This window comes from Zalophus californianus, chromosome 5, assembly GCF_009762305.2.
Source record: "Zalophus californianus isolate mZalCal1 chromosome 5, mZalCal1.pri.v2, whole genome shotgun sequence".
Lineage (NCBI taxonomy): Eukaryota > Metazoa > Chordata > Mammalia > Carnivora > Otariidae > Zalophus > Zalophus californianus.
The window spans coordinates 142,677,129-142,697,571 of NC_045599.1; the positions used below are offsets into that span (position 1 = coordinate 142,677,129).

At 43.5% G+C, this 20,443-nt stretch overlaps 1 protein-coding gene across 6 annotated transcripts in view; it reads right to left on the reverse strand.

Annotated features, from left to right (window-relative positions):
* Nucleotides 1-20,443, reverse strand: part of TRIO (trio Rho guanine nucleotide exchange factor) — a 222,609-nt gene that overhangs the window by 96,007 nt on the left and 106,159 nt on the right. For all 6 annotated transcript variants that reach the window (XM_027606767.2, XM_027606769.2, XM_027606766.2 and 3 more), the window contains exons 20-28: nt 18,617-18,739; nt 11,756-11,950; nt 11,541-11,656; nt 10,689-10,755; nt 9,965-10,074; nt 8,964-9,033; nt 8,299-8,388; nt 3,878-3,970; nt 1,343-1,454 (exon numbers count right to left, since the gene is read on the reverse strand). In XM_027606767.2, the coding sequence (XP_027462568.2) occupies nt 1,343-1,454; nt 3,878-3,970; nt 8,299-8,388; nt 8,964-9,033; nt 9,965-10,074; nt 10,689-10,755; nt 11,541-11,656; nt 11,756-11,950; nt 18,617-18,739 (976 nt within the window). The remainder of the gene's footprint in view (nt 1-1,342; nt 1,455-3,877; nt 3,971-8,298; nt 8,389-8,963; nt 9,034-9,964; nt 10,075-10,688; nt 10,756-11,540; nt 11,657-11,755; nt 11,951-18,616; nt 18,740-20,443) is intronic.

Here is a 20,443-nt window from a genome sequence, read left to right on the forward strand (position 1 = left end):
TACTCTGGCCACGGGGTGGCTTTCGCTCTGTTCAACTCCTCCCAGAAGTGGCCCACAGCACGGACTTCCAGCGACCAGGGCTTCACAAAGTGGTGGGGTATCTGGGGCAAGAGCTGCTGGTTCTCTCTCGACTACTTCTCTCCTCCTCTTCTCCAGACAGAAGCTGCCTCTGTGGCCACCCAGTTCCTGCCCTTCCCCATGCTCTTTCCCCACTGTCTTCCTGCTAGATGGGCTACTACCATGGTCTTGACATATCCCGAACCTAGCCAAGCAGACAACATTTAAGCAGTGGAGAGAAAGTACCGAGAACAGAGCCTGAGTCCTTGATGATGCCATGAAGGACTGCCACACCAGCTCAGGGCCTCACATCAGAGAAAGAAAAGGCTATCTCACCTCGCCTCTGATTTTTGGGTCTCTACTGCAAACAGCATCACCTCTGCCCCAACCATTTATACTGCTCAATACTACTGATGATACAGAGGCTAGAAAAAGCATTTGGGGCAGGATTTCTTCTTGCACATAATTGTGTACCCTGATAATAAGAGTTAAGCTCTATAACACAGGAAGAGCCTTTTTAAACACAAGCATCCAGGGAAATTTCACTCGCAAGAGAAATTTTTAATTTCGTTTCTCTGACTCTCTCCTTACCACATTACATACCGCCCTGTTACATACCACCGTGTTCAAGGCTTTTGCAAGTGATACAATGGATACAGACACGGGGAAGCAACAAGCTTTTTAAAGGATTTTGTAATCACAGGGAACTCATCTTGCCTTCCTTGTAGCCATCCATCTACCACGGACACCAGACTGCCTAAAGCAAGCGACACAGGTGCTACTGGGGTTCTGAGTGTGGACAGCCTGTTCTCCAGTTAACGGACAAGGCCATGCTCTTATTGAGGTTGAAGCACTTTGTGATCCTTAGGGGAAGCAATGAAACCAGTTCTTTTAAAAAAGAAGGTAGTTGGGGTGCTTGGGTGGTGCAGTTGGTTAAGCATCTGACTCTTGATTTCGGCTCAGGTCATGATCTTGGGGTCGTAAGATCAAACCCCGCATCACGCTCCACACTCTGAGGGGAATATGTTGGAGGATTCTCTCTCCCTCTCCCTTCACCCCTCCTCCGCCTCGTGCCTGCACACTCACTCTCTTTCTCTCTAAAATAAATAAATAAGTCTTAAAAAAAAAAAAAAAGAGAGAGAAGGTATTCATATCTGAACTCTTTAACTCCTAACAAAACATAGAGGCACGAGGCCAAGAGTTTCAGGGCATGGGAAATCCACCTATAAACAGTGTCAGCAGAAAGTGGACAGATGTTTGTTAGGGGGCATAAAGATCCCGTTACCTTCCAGCATGCTGAGGTGCATGGCGTCGTTGGCTCGCTTTGGCACACTGAGCATCACCTCGAGGCCATCTTTTATCTCCCCTTTTCCTTCCTCACAGCAAGTGAGTAGCTCCTGTAAGAGACCAATACCATGAACCAGCCAAAGACCAAAAGCTCTGCCAACAAGATCTTTGCAGAAAAGAAGTCTATGAAGAATCTGTGACTTTCAAGATAACAACAGACTGCAGTCAACTGGGCACCTATTCTCAGAGAAAATGAGTTACTGCCTCTTTATCCAATGGATGGAAGCATTTGTCCTGCTCAAATCAGGATGCTTCTTCAGATCAGAGGAAACCAGATGCAGTCACAGTTTAAGATGGACTCAGTGCACACATTAACTGCCGAGCCTCAAAAATGACAAATAAAAAGACTTAATTAGCACAGCAAAACATAATCAACTACTGGTTTTATTTGAAGGTCATGACAACGTGCAGCGAGCACCCCCGTGTGACTGTGAACTCTCTGGTGCTGTCAGTGCCATGCCCCACCTAACCTGAAACTCCCAGGCCATGAGCAGAAGCAGCACCGCCGCACCAGAATCTACAGTTAAATGCAGCGCCTTTGTGTGCAGGACGGTTCGCAAAGCGCAAATGATCTAATCACACCGCCCTGAGTGTGATTACATTTCATATCTACTCAGAGGAACATCTGCTATTAAATGAAGGATAACAAGGACAATAAATGCACGTTTTGGCAGGGTCCAAGGTATTTTCTTACCATTGTATGAATGGTTACATTCAGCCAGTAATAGGAACCACAGCTTTCTGTGTCCTGGCAGTCCCTAAGAGGGACAGGGCACTGCAGTCAGCTCTGGTCTCATACTGGATAGTTTTAGAGCAACTTGGCACCGGACGAGCACTTCCACTCATGATCAGATGGTTTTTACCTATTATTCTAAGCAGCTTCACAAAAAAGTGCTTAAAAATGCTATGTACAAGAAATTAACCTCACTGGCAGAAAACCTTCCTCGCTGGGGATCTCAACAGAGCTTACTACTATTTTGCTGAAGAACCCCTGGGCAGAATAACGTGAGGTTTATAAATTAAAGCCCCACTGTAATGGTGATTAACTAGATGTGAGGTCATTGAGAAAGAGATCTTTAGTGGAAACACATGCTGAAGACAAAATTCTTAAATCTTGAGGACACCAAGAGGTACACTGCCTTTGCAGAAGTAAAAAGCAAAGGGCTAATGTGAACCTAAACAACTTAACCTCCTCACTTCTATTTCATGTTCACCGTTAAGCTCATATTCCTGCAGTGAGGGCCATAAAAGCAATAGGATTTTGATACAAAAGTGCAGGAGAGCTTTCCCAACAGCAATGTCCCATAATGGTATCACTTTAACAAAAGCATACGGCCACCTCTGTTTCTAGAGTTTTCTCATTAACAAAGATAAAGAAGAGTTTCAGGATTTCGTAACTCCATCTCTGAACTTCTTTTCTGAGAGAATCACCTCATTACCTCCTACTGCTGTGCTCGGGCAGCACTGGGGACAGGGTGAGATTCACAAAATACTGTTCCCACGATGAGTGGGCAGTTGGTTCACTCTGATGCTTAATAACGTTCTCCAGCCAAGGAAACAGCCGGGTAAACATCATTAGGTAAAGACTGTAGATTATTATTCTTGTAGTCAAGAAAATGTGCATTGATTTATATGATACATTCTGTGACAACGATCACAAATTCTAAGTTTCCTTTACCATTCTACTGTTAAGTCCTTAGATTATTAGAAATGTGGAGTTTTTTTGAGGTATAACTGACACACACCATTGTTAGTTTCAAGAGTATGACATAAGGATTTGCTATTCATATATATTGCAAAATGATCACAGTAAGTCTACTTAACACTCGCCAGCATACCTAGTTGCAGGATGACTTTAACTGTAACCATTCATAACCAAGAGGAAGTGGAGGTCAGTTTGACTCAAATACGTGGGATGTGTGTGAACATGTTCCATAAATATGCGTGTAACCCGTGACTAGATGTCACAGGGAGGATGCTGTCTGAGGGTGAGTTACCTGAGCCCCCACCCTACCTGGGTTTGGAGCGGAGCCCAGATTCCAGGGGTCCAGTGATGATTGTGGGCACAGCCCTCACCCTCCCAGGCTCGCGTCCCCACCTGCAGACCAGCACCAGGAGGTGAACTTAACACATGCAGAGCATAGAGCACAGTGCCTGGCCCGCGGTCAGCAAGCCATCCTGGGATACAGGTACTAAGTGATCCAGGTCTGACAATCTCTCTTTCCTTTCTCAGTGTATGTTAGGGACCAGGGTCAGCCAGCAAAGTTCAGATGCATAATCAAGGAACAGTCTCTTAATCTACCTGCTGCACCGAGAAACTGATCAGGGTAACAAATGGCAATGAATTAAAAAAAATTAACTGGCTAGGTGTTATTTCAAAAATTCAGGGTACTTTACATAAACAGAGAGAAAAATGTCAAAATAATAATGCACAGTTCACAAATTTTGCAGGCAGAAGATGCTTCATACATACTTTTAAAAGAAGCTGATACTTTGTTATTCGCTGAACTGGCTTAATAAGGTAAGAAGAGATGGAATTGGCTAATCCATGCCGCTGCTGTATTTCCTAAATTAAGAAAAAAATATATATATACTGATGAACATTACTGGGTAAAATTAGATAGCATGAACTAAAACTTTACATTTTTTACCTCCAAAATGAATATACACATATCACTCTTGTTCTAAGAAATAAAAGTAGAAATCACTATTTATTCTTTTAATATGCTGAACATAAGAATAAGTTAATCACTTTGAACCAGAAGACAGCAGTGTTCAGTCTGGATTCCTGGCTTTCATGTGCAGACGTCAAACAGGTGAAGCCCACGACTCCCCACTACCGGGCCCGCCCTGACCTGGCAACACCCCGCCGCCTCCGCCCCGGGGCCAGCCCTGGCCGCCACTCAGGCACAGGACACTGAGCCATGGACCGGATGCACCCTCTCTCCCATTGCAGCTCTGCAACTTTGGCCACGAGCACCCCGGAGCCACAGACCACATCCCTTCCGCTGAGCCAGACTCTCCCTAACAGGGGCTCCTCCCTCCTCATGAACACATTCACATGCCACTCAGGTATTCTTCCATCCGCTCTCAAAATTCAACCACCTTCTAGCCCAGACTTTTCACACCAACCAACTGTACTTGTGCTATCTTGGCTCCTAACACTCTTCTCAGAAAATTTTCAAAAAACAAAGAAAAAGAGGGTTGGGGCGCCTGGTTGGATCAGTCGGTTAAGCGTCTGCCTTGGGCTCAGGTCACGATCCAGGGGTCCTGGGATGGAGTCCTGCATCAGATTCCTTGCTCAGCGGGGAGCCTGCTTCTCCCTCTGCCCCTCCCCCTCGCTTATGCTCTCTCTCTTTCTCTCTCATAAATAAATGAAATCTTTAAAAAAAAAAAAAGGGTTATCCTCTAATATACTATGCTTCAAATATGATTTAAAAACCACCACATCTTTGTATTCTCAATATTCTCAATCTGTTTGCCATCTTTATTAAGCTCCTCAGGAACCAAGCATCGTGCGGGGATTCACGTGGCCACTCTTTTGGCTGCAGGAATCACCGAACGACAGATCACTCACACACCAAGCAGATTAGATTAAAGACTTAGCAATTCTTCCTCTGCCTTCCAGATCACAAATAGAGCCTTAAAGTTTCTCTTTAATGGCAATTGTTCAAAAGTGTGGGATTTATGATTTAATGATTATGACATACATACTCTAATTTCACATCGAAAAGATTTCTTCTTTTCATGTACAGTATAATGCACAGATCTCAAGTATGGGTCACTGAGTTCTGACAAATGTCAACACACTTGCAACCAACTCCCAAACCAAGGTACAGAATATTTCCAACACCACAGAAAGTTTTTCGTACCCCTTTCTAACCAATTCCCCCAACCACAACCCCACCACCACCAAGAGGCAACCCCTGTTCTGATTTCTATCACCAGATTAGTTCTGCATATTCTAGAATTTCAGATAAAAGGAATCATTCAGAATGTATTCTTTCATGTCTAGCTTCTCTCAGCCCATGTTTTGGAGATTAATCTTTGCTATTTATGTATCAAGAGTTTATCCCTTTATACAGCTGAGAAGTATTCCATTTCATGCATACCCCACAGAACATTTGAGAGATATTGTAATGTCTTTTGAATATCTTGTTTTAATAACATTCAGAAATGCATCTCTGATATTTCTAAACACCAATCTTACTATTTTTGTTGACATTTTTAATACCTTACCATAGGATTATATTATTCAAAAACGACAGGAGAGAAATGAATATCCAATGGGAAAAAAACAGTCTCTTCAACAAATGCTGCTGGGAAAACTGGACAGCAACATGCAGAAGAATAAAACTGGACCACTTTCTTTCACCACACACAAAAATAAACTCAAAATGGAATAAAGGCACAAATGTGACACCTGAAACCATAAAAATCCCTGAAGGGAACACAGGCAATAATTTCTCTGACATCAGCCATATCAACATTTTTCTAGATATGCCTCCTGCGGCAAAAGAAATAAACGCAAAAATAAACTACTGGGACAACATCAAAATGAAAAGCTTCTGCACAGCGAAGAAAACAATCAATAAAACTAAAAGGCAACCTACTGAATGGAAGAAGATAGTTGCAAATGACATACCTGATATAGGATTAGTATCCAAAATACAAAAAGAACAGCTACAACTCCACACACACACACACACACACACACAAATAATCCAATTAACAATGGGCAGAAGATACGAACAGACATTTCTCCAGACATACAGACACATGAAAAGATGGTCAACATCACTCATCATTAGAGAAATGCAAATCAAAACTATAAAGTATCATCTCACACCTGTCAGAATGGCTAAAATAAAAAATACAAGAAGGTTTTGGCAAGGATGTAGAGAAAACAGAACCTTCTTGCACTGTTGGTGGGAATGCAAACTGGTACAGTCACTCTGGAAAACAGCATGGAGTTTCCACAAAAAGTTAAAAATAGAGCTACTCTACAATCCAGGAATCACACTACTTGGATATCTACCCAAAAGATACAAAGACACTAATTCAAAGGGATATATGCACCCCTATGTTTATAGCAGCATTATCTATAATAGCCAAATTATGGAAAGAGCCCAAGCATGCAACGACTGATGGATGAAGAAGATGTGGCGGGTGTGCGCGCGCACACGCGCGCACACACACACACACACAGAGTAGTATTACTCAGCCGTCAGAAAGAATGAAGTCTTGCCATTTTCAATGACATGGATGGAGCTAGAGAGTATTATGCTAAGTGAAATAAGTCAGAGAAAGACAAATACCATATGATTTCACTCAGATATTGAATTTAAGAAACAAAACAGATGAACAAAGGGAAAAAGAAGAGAGACACACACAAACCAAGAAAGAGACTCTTAACTATAGAGATCACACTGATGGTTACCAGAGGCGAGGTGAGTGGAGTGATGGCGGAAACTGGGGATGGGGATTAAAGAGTACACTTATCATGATTTAAAAAAAAATGATTAAAGAAAATAAAGACAAAAATGGCGACAAGATCAGAGTATTTTTCCAAAACACCTGACAAAGGTTTAATCCTGCTGAAATAATAAAGCTTCCTTTTCCTAAAAAGCTCTTAAAACAAAACAAAACAAAACAAAACAAAACTTCTGTGCTTCTGAAACTTTACTTTGGATGGAAGGGCAAAGTATGGGGGTTAAGAGGATGCCCTCGCTCACTGGTCAGTGGCACATCTACCACCACAAACACCCACTGAGTCCACTGAGCCCCAGACAGACATGCAATCGGCTGACAGTGGAGACTGAAGGCAAGGCAACTGTGAGATCCCTAAATTAGATAAGCATAATTTCCTTTATCTTTAAAGGTGTTTTAGGACAAAGGGTTTTTTTTTTTTAAATGGCTTTGATTCCAAAGCCATTTGATTGGATTCAACATACCACAAGCTCTCTGTGCCTTACAGAATTCTAACTCTGCATACAGCCTTGGTGTTGAGTTTCATCTGATGGCAAAGAGCAAGGGAGGTGTGAAAAACTGACAAAAAGAGGACAGCACTGGGCTGGGAGGGCTGACCTGATATTTACAAAGGCAGTGATGTGGAATTACTGGTCATGAGAACGACAACTAAAATAGGGCCAGCTGCTTCATGGCAAAGACAGAAGCTGAAGTGTATTCTCATTTCCCAGACGGCCAGAGAAGACTATCACGCACGGCCTCGCACAAGCATAAGGACAGAAACAAGTCTAGTATTCTTGCAGCCCTGCACACCAAATTACACGGGACACTGAAAAGTACTCTTTTAATCACGATGTATTTGGCATGTCTGACTATATTCTGGAGACCCAAGAAGCTTTCTGTATATTACTTCCAAAAGGCTCCGACCCCCTTTATACAAAATAACCTCCCTGCAATATCTTCCAAAGAAAGAGGACCTACAAGTATGCTTTCCCCAATGAGAATATAATTAATGAGCCTCCCAATGGTCCTAGTTGTTACAGTGCTATTTGTAAAAATTTTACTGATAAGCTACTTTTGGAATTAAGCACATGATAAAAATGGGAAAAATGAATGAATAAAAAAGATTCAAAGGTTCAAAGATTCTTTTTGCTTCATAGAGGGTAAAAGCAGCTTAACAGTTTACAGCTTCTGTACATATTATGCTTAAGAATTAATGATTATATATAAATAGTAAGTCAGGTCACACACACGTATCTGTTAAAATCTTAGAAGAATCTTTTAAAAACAGAAGAATATCCCACCATAAATGTGACAGATAAAAATGAAAATACCATCCATTAGGTAAAAGCTATGAGTAGTGTTGCATTTTATGTTTACCAAACACAATGTTTTCACCGCTTCCACCAGGAATCTCTTACTTACATCAAAGTAGGATCCCGCATGCTCTAATATCAGCTGAGTAGAATCAGGCTTATTTTTGCAATAGGTGACATACATCTGAAACTTGTCTGCCTATAAACAACAAAATATTAGAATATCTCTTTCAAACGGCAAGAAGTCAAAATACTATAAACTTTTATGTAGAAAAGAAGCGATGGGGATAAAGGAAATTTAAGCTCTATGTAAAAGAAACACTATTTTATACAGAAAGCTTTAAAAATAAGAAACGCATCCCACTGGTACCACACACCTCCAAAAGCCTCCCCTGGCCCAGTAAGTCAGGGCTAGGCACACCCTCCCTGGAGGGCAGGGCACTGACACCAGGTGACTGTCGGCTTCTCCTCCCTCCAACCAACCCCCCCCCCCCCCCCCCGGCATTGCTGGGCACTCACGTCCACCTATGAATCCCCAGGGCCACATACAGGCCCGGCACACCAAAGTTCCATTTCTAAACATCACTACTACCAATAAAAAACTCATTCCACATTACTATCTAGTTGGAGAACGTAATTCTTAGAGGCAAAGTCCACTTCTCCGTAAGCAGACACCACAGAAGATGGTGACATAAGAGAGATGAACCGTATTCCTTCTAACTTCCCGCAAAGCCACCGAACAACTGGGAGAACGAGTAGCTGAGGTGTCATTACCCAAGTAACAAAGCAATGTCCAACGTCCTCTGGCAACTGCTCATATTTTTCCAGCTCTTTAAGGAATATGCTGCAGAGAGTAAAAATGGTATTGTATTATTAAGAAGTTTTAAAGCACTTTACCAGTGAGATAAGCCAGAAATCAGACCAAGCATGACAAACACACCATTTCAATCAAGTGCAGTGGAAAATCTGCACCCTCTAGATTTTAAAGATTTAACAAAACGTGTAGCTCTTAACTAGGCTAAGTATTCTGACTTTCAAATAGCTAACATGTTTAGCCTTTAAATACTTTTGTATTTTTTCTGGGCGAGTGCTTTGTTCAGTAGCTAAGGATGTTATTTAAGGATATAAATAAACAATCAGAAGAAGCCATTTAGGTTTCAGTGTGTTTTGCTGGAGTGGGGGCCGGGGAGTGAGGGAGAGCCTGGTAGCTTTGGCCCCCAGCCTTATCTTTCCACAGGCTACTGGGCTCCACAGACTCTGTCTAAAGCAACTTCTACTTCTTTAAACAACAACAACAACAACAACAAAACCTTAAAAATAAAACCATGTGCCTCCCGTGGCCAATGGATAGTGCATTTTATTTTGGTCAGACTACACATCTGTTCTGTCCTCAGCTCCTTCTTCCCTCTTGGGAAAGACCAAACATCGTCCAGCAGCCTCAGAGAATTCTCCTTTAAATCTATGAAGTAGTCGAGGTAGCAGCTGGTGGCACAGCTTCAGAGAAGTCAGGGTTCCTCCAAAAACAGTGCTCACACTTTCCCTAATCTTATTTCTATGGCAGGAAAGTACACAGAAAAAGTGGAGTCTCTATTAATAAAGAGTCTCTACAATGTCGGTCTTTTTGACGAAAGCCCGCACAGGCGTCATTCAAATTTCAACAGGATCACTGAAATGGATGCTTAATTCAGTTGGAAGCTTTCATTTCTTGTTATGAAACTTCAGCCCAGTATCTAGATTTCAAGAGTAACCAGCTCCCCAAAGATAAAGCCACTCACTTATTATGAAATTCATAGATTTCCTGCATGTTCCCGAAGATAACAAGCTCTCTGTTTACGATGCCGGCCGGGATCTCCTCCACCCCGCTGGTCATTTCCCACAGGTACGTCTGGCCGGGAGGGAAGCAGAGAAATCACAACACAAAAACCGACAGCACACATCCAAGAAACAGCTATTGCTGACATCTGTAGTACGTACCCAGAGTTCATGAATCACTGAAAAATACATCTGAAGAATGCAACCTTTTATAAAACAACATGAAAAACCTTCTCCCAAAAAAGCCCCCCAGTTGCTCTGAGCACTTGAGAGTAGCTCCTATATGCTCCAGCTCAAAACTTTCTATCCCCGGCTTCGAGTTTTGCAGTTAACCTACTCTCTGAGGTATGACAAATATTCTTTCAACTACTGAGAGTATGAGTTGCCAATCATAATTAGTAGGCATATTTCTCTGAAGCTGTTGTAAAATTCTATACAAAGAGAATGTCAGCCAGGCCGTCATGTGATGAACGGAATGAGAGGATTAATGCTGTATCATCTCTGTGATGAGCAAAACACAAGCCTGGAACCTCACAGAAGGACAGAAACAAGAAAAACAGGCTGCTTAAGCACACTTCAAATCTCGAAAACAACGAAAAGTGTGATTATTTTAAGAATTACCAACAGGTAGGGATAAGTAGCACGCTTAGACTGAATCTAAATAAACAAGCAAAAAAACTTACTTACATCCATACACTCGCGGAGGTCTCTTACGTAAGCCTTTTCAGTTTGAATTAGCTCAGCCATGATGAACCTTCAACAGAGGAAGACAGCGAGGAGCTCAGCTTACAGGCAGGACACATGCTGATTTTAACTACCTACTTTGACAGTTTATAAAATAATAAGGTGGTTTTAAAAGCATCAGGCAGTAAGGTGCTCTGGGGAATTAAATCAAGAACAGATAGAACAATAGTATGCAGCCACAGATTCAAAGGAAAAACCATTTTGGAAAACATTCTCTTGAGGTCCCTGCAGGTCAGGGCTTCTCACTCAGCACCACCGACATCTGGGGGCAGATAAGGCTTTGCTGGGGGGCTGTCCTGTGTAGTAGAGGACGTCAGCAGCGTCCCTGGTCTCCACGCACTAGATGCTGTAGCACACCCCCTCCCCACGGTGTGACGACCAAAGATGTCTCCACACATGGCAGAATGTCCCCCAGCTGAGAACCCCAGGTTCAGGTCAATCTTGTCTTCATGAATGTCTAGTACAGTTTACTAATTGGCAATTTTCAAACAGTTCCACGTGTGTTATTTTTCTCGTTAGTACTACTACTTACTCATGACCTATTGATAACCAATGACACTACAACGATTTGTCAACCCTGTAGGAAATGGAGGCACAGGGACGAACACAAAACATGGTTTCTGAAGCAGGTGACAAGGGGACAGTGGAGTTTGTGCTGCAAAAATGACACACATTCAGAGCATCACAACGCATTAGCGCCATTTGTTTCAAAGCACACACAGAAGCATGCTTGTCCAAGTGACGTTTTCTCCACTCGTTCAACGAATCCCAGCAGGTTCTTAGAGACTGGCTTACTCTTTTCTGCGGGCCGACTTCCGTTTCTCTTCGTTAAGTTCATGGGCAGCATCACGAAGCTTCACCTCTGACCCAGGGACACTGGCGGGGATTATGTCTAGCTGAAGACTTTTGCTCTGTGGAGGAAGAGAGCCAAGGAACTTGAGTTAATTAAATCCGGGGAGGACACGAGGAAGAACACCATTATTTTATTCTGTGTGCACAAAGCACGTTACCGATTTGTTGGAATCTGAAGAAATCCCCAGGGCTTTCTCCAAAGAGGTCCTGTACTTCTCCATCCGCAGAGAGAAATCTCTGTACCTCTTATCCACTGCAGTCACACATTTTTTTATCTCTGCTGCATGGGCATGCCCTTTTTCACAAAAGCCATCAGCCAGCTGGATCAATAGCTTCACTCTCTCTTTGGTTTGCTGCAAAAAAACAACAGGAAAGTATTGTGAGGCAAATGAACTCAACTGCCAGAAACCAGAAACACAGTGGCAACTTGCCTACCACTCTGAGCTCTCAACAGGGAAAAACTGCTGGGGACAGAAACTTCCACCAAAGCTCCAAGTCCACCAATTCATCTCCCTGATCCTGGCCGAGCTACCGTTCCTCAGCTTTCCACAAAGAATGGCAGGTTTATGACCTCGAAAACCACTAGACAAAAATCTAGACTTTCTTTCGGCAATGTCTTCATCGGGTAGATGCTCAGGAGATAGCTGTCGAAGGAAGAGAGGAATGCTCACTCAGGCTGCTCTCTCTAGGGCCCTGTGATTCTCCACCACCGCATGCTGCACCAATTGGCTGCAGAGACGGCTCCCTGCTCCCTGCAGGTTTACTCCCCGCGCGCCCATTTATGGCAGTGGTCCTCAGAGACGCTGGCTTTCCTGCCACGTGGCCAAGGATCTCCCCACGGCAGACACTCAACAAAATCCTTGAAGCAACTCCACGTGGCACGTTCATTTCTTCTCCATCTCTCAGTAGAAATGGAGGAAAAAATCACTAGTCAGGAAATTATCTTCGTAGAGGCATTTTAAATGCTCTTCCCTGTTTTAGAACTCCCTCTCAAAAAAATGATCTCGTTTGTACATGTACTTAGAGAAGATATTTTAAACATAACTTTCTTAACGTTTCTTCAAGTTAAGCATAAGCCTAAAACACTGGTTTAGTATTTATGACAGTGACTTCCCTCAACTCTTGATTTCTCACCACATCCTTCCCGTGTGTTCCAACGAGGAGGCTTCCTTCAACATTCCCACTGGCACTTCCAGTGAGTACAGTTACTCCTCTGGCAGGGAACCCGATTTTCTCCACTGACCTTTATCTAGAAAATCTCTATGCCTAACATGCAGGAAGCTGACTTTAAAAATCCCCAACAGGTGTATGTGAGAGCAGAGGCCTCAAAAAAGAAAAAAAAAATCCCCAAAATGATAGAAGGTCAGAGCTCAAAACCTGGATAAATTATCTTAGTTTATACAGTAAATCTGAGGCAGAATTCACTAGGCAACCTATAAAGCCAGCTGTAAAAATCCGTGGGCTCTGCACAAACACCTAGCTGCAGCCAAGTGCCCAACTGGTCCAGCATGCGGGCCAGGCCCCATGCGTACTCCCTGTCTCTGGTTCTTTGCCCCAGCACCCCTCCTGCCCGGAATGCTCTTCCCCAAGATGTCTCTGTGGCTCCTTTATGTCTCTGCTCGACCACAGGCCACCTTCTCAGCAGGCCCTTCCTGACTCCCTTAAAACTGCCACTCCCCCCTCCTGCCCCAGCTATTCTTACTTACCCTGTCGGTTCTACTCTTCCCATGGCATGGATCACCTTCCAACAAGGATGAGGTTCACTTAATACCATTACTGCCTGCCCGTCTCTTTTTAGAATGTAAACCTCCACAGGCCAGGGATGTCTGTTTTGTTTCCTAATATCTCACTCACTTCCATGTGCCTGGCACCTAATGGACATTTACCCAATATTTCCTGAGAAAATAAATTAACATTAGGTTCTTTGTGCAAGTATGTATATGCCTATAACTTTAATGGGCGTGGTAGTTACTCTTAACAGGCATTAATGTAATACTTTTCAAAAAACAAGTGAAAACAGAACTCAGATACAATCATGTCTCTGTGAAAAAAATTAACTCTTGTAGATTCTATTCAAGCTGTTTATTGGAAAAAGTCAGCAAAACTTAAACCACCCTGAAGTTTATTGGGCTTTCATCTGGTATGGAAATGAACTCAAGTAGAGTGAGCTAAAAGGAAAAGATCTGTCAACCAATTTTTTTTTTTTTTTAAAGAGAGGGAGAGGTAGAAGGGAGGTACAGAAGAAGAGGGAGCGAGAGAATCTTAGGCAGACTCCTCGCCCAGCGCAGAGCCCAGTGCAGGGCTTGATCTCAGGACAATGAGATCATAACCTGAGCCAAAATCAAGAGTTGGATGCTTAACCGACGGAGCCACCCAAACGCCCCTCAACCAAATCTTCTCACTTATCAACATGACACCTTTCTGGATATGTTAAGACAAGACTAATTATAAACCAAATAAAGAAGTCAAAGTTTCAGACTTGGAACCATAAATTCCAAGAGGGACTTAACTTAGAACCATTATTAAATTTTAATATCAAAGAGAATGAATAAGAGTGCAGCAGGATCGTTAACAAACTGTGCTGTCTAGATAAGGTTACACTGCTGTGTGCCCCGACACTAAGAAGGTTCTGTTGTGACACCCTATGCGCCCTTCTCATCCCCTGCGCCAGCCATCCAGGAAGGGTACTCGGAGTTATGTGTGTCGTTAACGAGGCAAGAAAACTGTTTCATGTTGTAAGCACTGGGGTCACAGGGTAAAGATAAAAGAGACAATTCAAAGAGAAAACAAGAACACCAAGAAAGGACAGGAGGATTTCTGCATAACACACATCACAAAACAGACCAGCTGCGGGCCTGTAACACCAACAGGGTGATGCTGAATAGGACATTAAACGTAGCAGAAGATGCCTGGAGGCAGAGCCCAGGGGCTTGCAACTTTATGTAAACAAGAGATGCCACTCTGATAGTCAGGGCTTCTCGAAGAGGTGTGGCCAAGCCTCTCCCTCAACCACAGCCTCCCTCCCTCCGTGACGGCTGTTTGCTTTCCCTTATTATTTTGCATGCACATGTATGTATTTACCCGTTCATCTTGTTACTGCCTGTTTCTCTAACTGGAAACTGCAGTCCATGAGCCCGGCAGTCCATGAGCTCGGCACCCAGAGCAGTTCCTGGTATGTGGCAAGGGCTCCATGAATAATGTAATAAAAATTACGTATGATGAATCTGCTCATTCATGAACCTTTTATATGTCGGTATATATTTTTATTTTAGTTGGCATTTTTTAAATGTACGCACAGAATTCAAAATTCAAAAGGTAAAAAAGGACAGAAGAGACGTTTTAGTACAGAGGTGGGTACATGTGTATTTTTTCCTCTGGTTTGTACCTAAATGCTTGCACACAATAAACCCTGCTCTACACCTAGTACTTTTCATTTAACAACTCAGTTATCCTTCACCACTGGAACACAAGCAGCAGCCCTGTTTTATGTTGAGAGCTGCATAATGTTTCTGTAAGTGAATGCGCTTCCACTGACGAACGCTTCACGTTGCTCCTGCGCTTTTCCCACGACCGGCACAAAGCAGGAGAAAACACCCGTCTGCGCATGTGCAGAGTGCGCGTTTCGCGATGGGGGCTTGCGGGGCGGTCAGTGCGTCTGGGATGGGCGGTAATACAGGGACGCCTGCAGAGGTCACCTCCCTTCTCCACCTCCCAAGACGCACTGCAAGCTTTTTGATCTTTGCCAATCTCTTGGCTTGTGAAAACAGAACACACTGCAGTTCTGATGTACAATTTTATTTTAGGTAAATTTGATAATTTCATATATTTAAAGGCCATTTGTAATTCCTTTCCTGTGAGCCCTCTTTAGTATCCTTTGTCCACTTTCTTGTTTTGTCTTATTGATTTATAAAAGCTCTTTGCGACTGAGAAATCAGCCCTTTGTGATATGAACTGCGTATTTATCTTCTCTGCTTTTTGTCAATTACAGTGGACTGCCCTTTAGAAATTTTCACATTTTTTGTGTGTGATTTTTATCATTCTTTTATGGGCTTTGGTTTTGTGTTCTGTTATTTCGTCTAGTCGGTCAGGTTTTCATTGCTGAACTTGAGCCTTTTTTCTAACAGTTACCCTGGTATCAAGGTGGGATATGAATACAACTCAATTTTTCTCCAGAAGGCTACTCAACACTATGGAAAAAACTTTCTACATCTTTTAAAATGAAGTATTATACAGGTTTCCATCATCATTATTATTTCTAGAGACTGTTACAAAAGTAGATTTTTATTTTAAAAGAATACAACTGTTATAACTTGAACATCATCATCAGTCGGCGCAATCAGGGGCTTGTAGAAAAATAAAAGCAAACTGAATTTCTGAGTCCACATGCTCAAAGGATCTTTACTCACCATGTTCTTAAGTAAATGGAAACCCAGAAACCCAATGCACATTCAATGGTCTTAGACACTTTCTGTCAAATTAAGGCATTTGGCACTGGGGACATGGGTGATCAGGAGGTGTGTGGGAAGGGGAAGGCAGGGTTCTGCAGGTCTCAGGCAGTGGATTTCTGACTCCAGTGTGCTTACATAAAAATCACCTGGGATGTTGTTTAAATTTGTTCATCTTCAGGTCTCCCTCCTAAATAGTTTGTCACTAAGTCTCGAATAAGGACAGAAATTGGCTTTTAAGTAAACACTCATGACCTGGATACAGGCAATGCCTGCAAAGCACTTCGAGAAATTATTACATTAAGAGTTGCAAAGGAATGCAATTGAGTCATAGGTCAGATAGTAACCAAAAGGCTTTATTTCTATTACACTAAAGATGTTACAAGAGTAACCACTGTAACAACTGAACTGGAAGACTGTATGTCAAAGCAAAAGATTCTCTACGTAACAAAAGAAAAATGGTTCTTAGAGGAAACTGTGATGGGGGACAGAAGGCAAGCAACATCTCCAAGCACCAGAGCAGTTGCTATCGGATTAAAACAAGGGTAGCCAGAAACCAAAGGGAAAAAACGCTAAGAAAAAAATTGAGAGGTATTCTTTTCAAAATCTACCAGTTCCTCTTGGCAAAACTGATTCAATGTATTCAGTGAAAGAAAGAGCTCTGTATATCTGGGAAACAGCAAGGTCAGATATTACCTGTGATTTCATTTGCTTATTTTTACAAAATGCAAGGGCAAAAATATGCCCATTCCTGCTCCTTCTTTAATAACCACACCCCAAATTTGAGAAGGGAAATTCAGGAATAAAAAATCCTTTTGTATACATCCCACTGGTGGAAGACAGCTTTCATGCTAGTGCACTGTAGACAGTGCCATGCACATCACATTCTGTGTGCATGGTGCCCCCTGGGGTTGTGCAGTGACCCGGCTGTTTGGCTGGGCATACTGACCTGCGGAGGGCAGCATTAATGGAGATGTAAGTTCGTGAAAAGGAACAAATCTTAAATCTACCTCTGAGTGGTATCTTAGGCATTTTCTTAATACCTCCATAATCAAAGGCTATTCAAAGAAACAAAGATAGATCATATAATGCACACAACTGTAATTTATTATCCAACTATTAACAAAAAAGAATTATGTAGCCAAAGGGGTGCTGTATCTAGGAAGCAAAAGACACGCTGCTTACCTGCAGAGGCAGGCAGGTCAGCTCTCCTCAGATGAGTGGGCAGGTGCCCTCCTGTGGGTGCTCATGGCCCCTCTGGGTGCAGCTGTCACTGCCTGATTGTCTGACACCCCCCCACCCCCCAATGCTCACGGTGCCCCCCACCAGTGCCAGCTCGCACCGAGCCCTACAGGGGTCAGTCTGTCAGCAGCCACACTGGACTGTGTGCTCTTCCAGAGCAAAGACCAGGGGTTTCCAGAGCCCAGCACCCCGAGGGTGAGGGGAAGGAAATAAGCTACATCTTGTGGGCGGGCAGGAGTAGAGGGCAGTGCAGAATAGCGGGAAGGGTCAGAAACGGTTACAGAAAACATAAAGTACAAATAAACATAATACAAAGTAGCTGTTGCCACTCTAGAGGATTTAAAAATTTCCCACTGACGGTTTTCAAAGCCACCTTAAGGGCCATACGAGAAAATCAATTTTTTTTTTACTTTGTGGAAATACTTCTTTTTAACCAAAAATACTGTCCAGCTTGATCATTTATTTCTACTAGTAAATTTGAATTTCCAATTAAAAAAAAAAAAAAACCTCAAATCTATCACCCAAAATAGGCACTTCTGAAAATAAAACCTTGAAAAACTAAAACAAAAATAGCACAGCTTTAGAAGGGAACTCTAAAAATCTCAAAATTGTTTTGAAGTAAAAGAATGAGCCTCTGTGGGTAAACATTTTAACTGGGAAAACATTCGTGGCAATGTGTGGAGTCGTACAGATTTGCTTAAAAATTCATATTTATGCCCATATATTACATATGCCATGTATTTAATTCTATTTCGCTTTTCAGGAAGAGAGTAAAGATGTCTTCACCTGCATAAACCTACGAACAGCCGGCAGGAGAGCGCACAGAGGTGAACTCTGCCGGCCGTACCCCAGACAGCTTCCTGACCAGACGGGGCGCGGTGTGGGCAGGGCTACGGTAGCAAGTGTCACCCACCAGAGACCAGGCAAGAAAGCATCCTCAGAACACACCCAAGCCAAGTCGGTAACACCAGTGTTTCCTAAAAATAGCAAGTACTCAGAAAAGACCTTGGGGAAAAAAAAAACAAAGTAAAAGAATAATGAAAAGGACAAAAGAAAAAACATAAAGGTATTTGCCGAAATCAGAGGACCCAAAGGAAACACCACATAAAGAGAGGGACAGCCGAGGGGAAGCGTGAAGGGCAGAAAACGGTGTCACCTATGTTAATATACAACGAGCCACTGGGGTCCCTCTGTTTCTCCAATTTTGGGTAAGGGGTTTAAGTGATTTTTTTTTTTTTTTTTTTTTGAGAACTATCTTATTACATGAAGTATCCTGTTCTAGGTTATTTTGGAAAACCCTGCCGGCTGTATAGGCAACCAACCTGAACCTACCTTTGCGGTGATCTGAAACTCCTCGTGCTCTTTCAGGAGCTCTTGGGTGTGCTGTATGCTCGAGCCCGTGGAGGTATGTGTGGAAAGGTAGAACTCCCCACTGTCATGGATCCATTCTAGAGCCTGGAGAGGGAAGGAATGGAGATGCTCATGGCTGAGCCCTGGTAAAAGGAGGCCCACTCCCTGCGTTGCGCACGCAGATGTGCAGTCACAAGCCCCGGCTGGTACACATCTACAAGTACCTCCTCAAGGACAGAATGAGCTTCTGAAATAAGTATCATAATCCAAAAAGGAAAAGGAAAAACCTGACATTCTAGAAAGTTATAACCACCTCACTTATATCGCAATGATTAAACAGTTCTTATAGCGGTGAAATACGCTCGCAATAGAAGAAACTACAACTAAGACCCTTTCAACAAGGACACTGAGAAGATGTGGATGAAGGGACGATCTGAGACCCTCACACTGCTAAATGTTTAGGCCTTTCTTCCTATTCCTGCCTTCAGTGAGTACCAGGTGGGATCCACCACACTTGCTCTTTGGGGGTTCCCATCCCATGATACACAAATGTGCCACTGGGGAGCTGCTAGGAGAAGACATGCCTTAAGCCCTGTGGCTGCAGGAGAGAGGTGAGCGCACCCGAGGAGAAGGGGGCCAGCGAGGTTCAGACTGCAAATGACCCGGTTCTAACGTTGTGTGCTGTCTCATGCCCTTAGATGAAAGCTGTTTCATTACTTCTACTTCCATATAACTGAAGTGAAATCAGACTTACATATGCATCTAAAAACACAACACTGGGGGAAAGAAGCATAAAAATGTAGAAGCTTTTATATTTGTCATTTGTAATCTCTGGGTCAGCCACTGTACTTTGCTAGTCTTAGAGCAGAAACGTCACTGTGTTTATTAGATACATCACAGCATTTACAGCATTTTAGAAGGAAAGCATGACCCGGACAGCTGACTGCATGGAAATTACGGCTGTTATGCCTGAGCATGGCTATCCTGCCCCTGGAACAAGGTTAACACTGCTGCTGAATCAAGGTAGAAAGCGATGTTTGTCAATTCACTCCAAAGGTCCCAGGTTTTTCCACGTTTACAGCACGCTGTCCCTGAAGGCCTACTGTGGAGTCAGGTGCTACCTGGGGCACTGGGGAATGAGCGAAGCTTCGGCCCTGCCCCTGTAGAGTGGGCAGGAGGAGGGAGATGGAGAAAGATGCGCAAAGACAAATGAGGGCTGGCACACCATGCTTAGAACAGGAGGTCAGCAGAGGTGGTGTCTACGCTGGGACAGGCTGGCTGCGAAGTGACGGGCTCAGAAGAATGGGGAGCCGCTCGGTAGGCAGAGGGGCATGCACCACGAACCCACGCTGGTGAGCTGGCCCGCTGTGGAGGCTGAAGGTGAGGCTGGAGAGAGGATGGGGAGGGCAGGAGGGCCCAGGAGCTCACAGGCCCAGGTCGGACTTTTCTGTGAAAACTAATGGGGCTGCCGTGTAGAAAAGGAATTGCAGTACACAGTGAATGGAAGAAGTAACACTGGACAGCAAACTGGCTCAAAGATTTAGGCAGGACACGGCTGGGGTTTCTATAGCATGATGGCTCTGACTGTGAAGGGGGAGGGCAGATCTGACCCGTGTGGGGGGTCTACACCCACGGGACTCATGAGGGAATGAAGGTGGGAAACTGGGGAAAGCAAAGAAGCAGGAGGTATACACCCTGTAAGGTGAGGGGGTGTGGGGGACACACCCTGTAAGAGAAGGGGGCCTGGGGGACACCCACATAGGACGATGGAGCCTGGGGGACACACCCCGTAAGATGAGGGGACCGGGG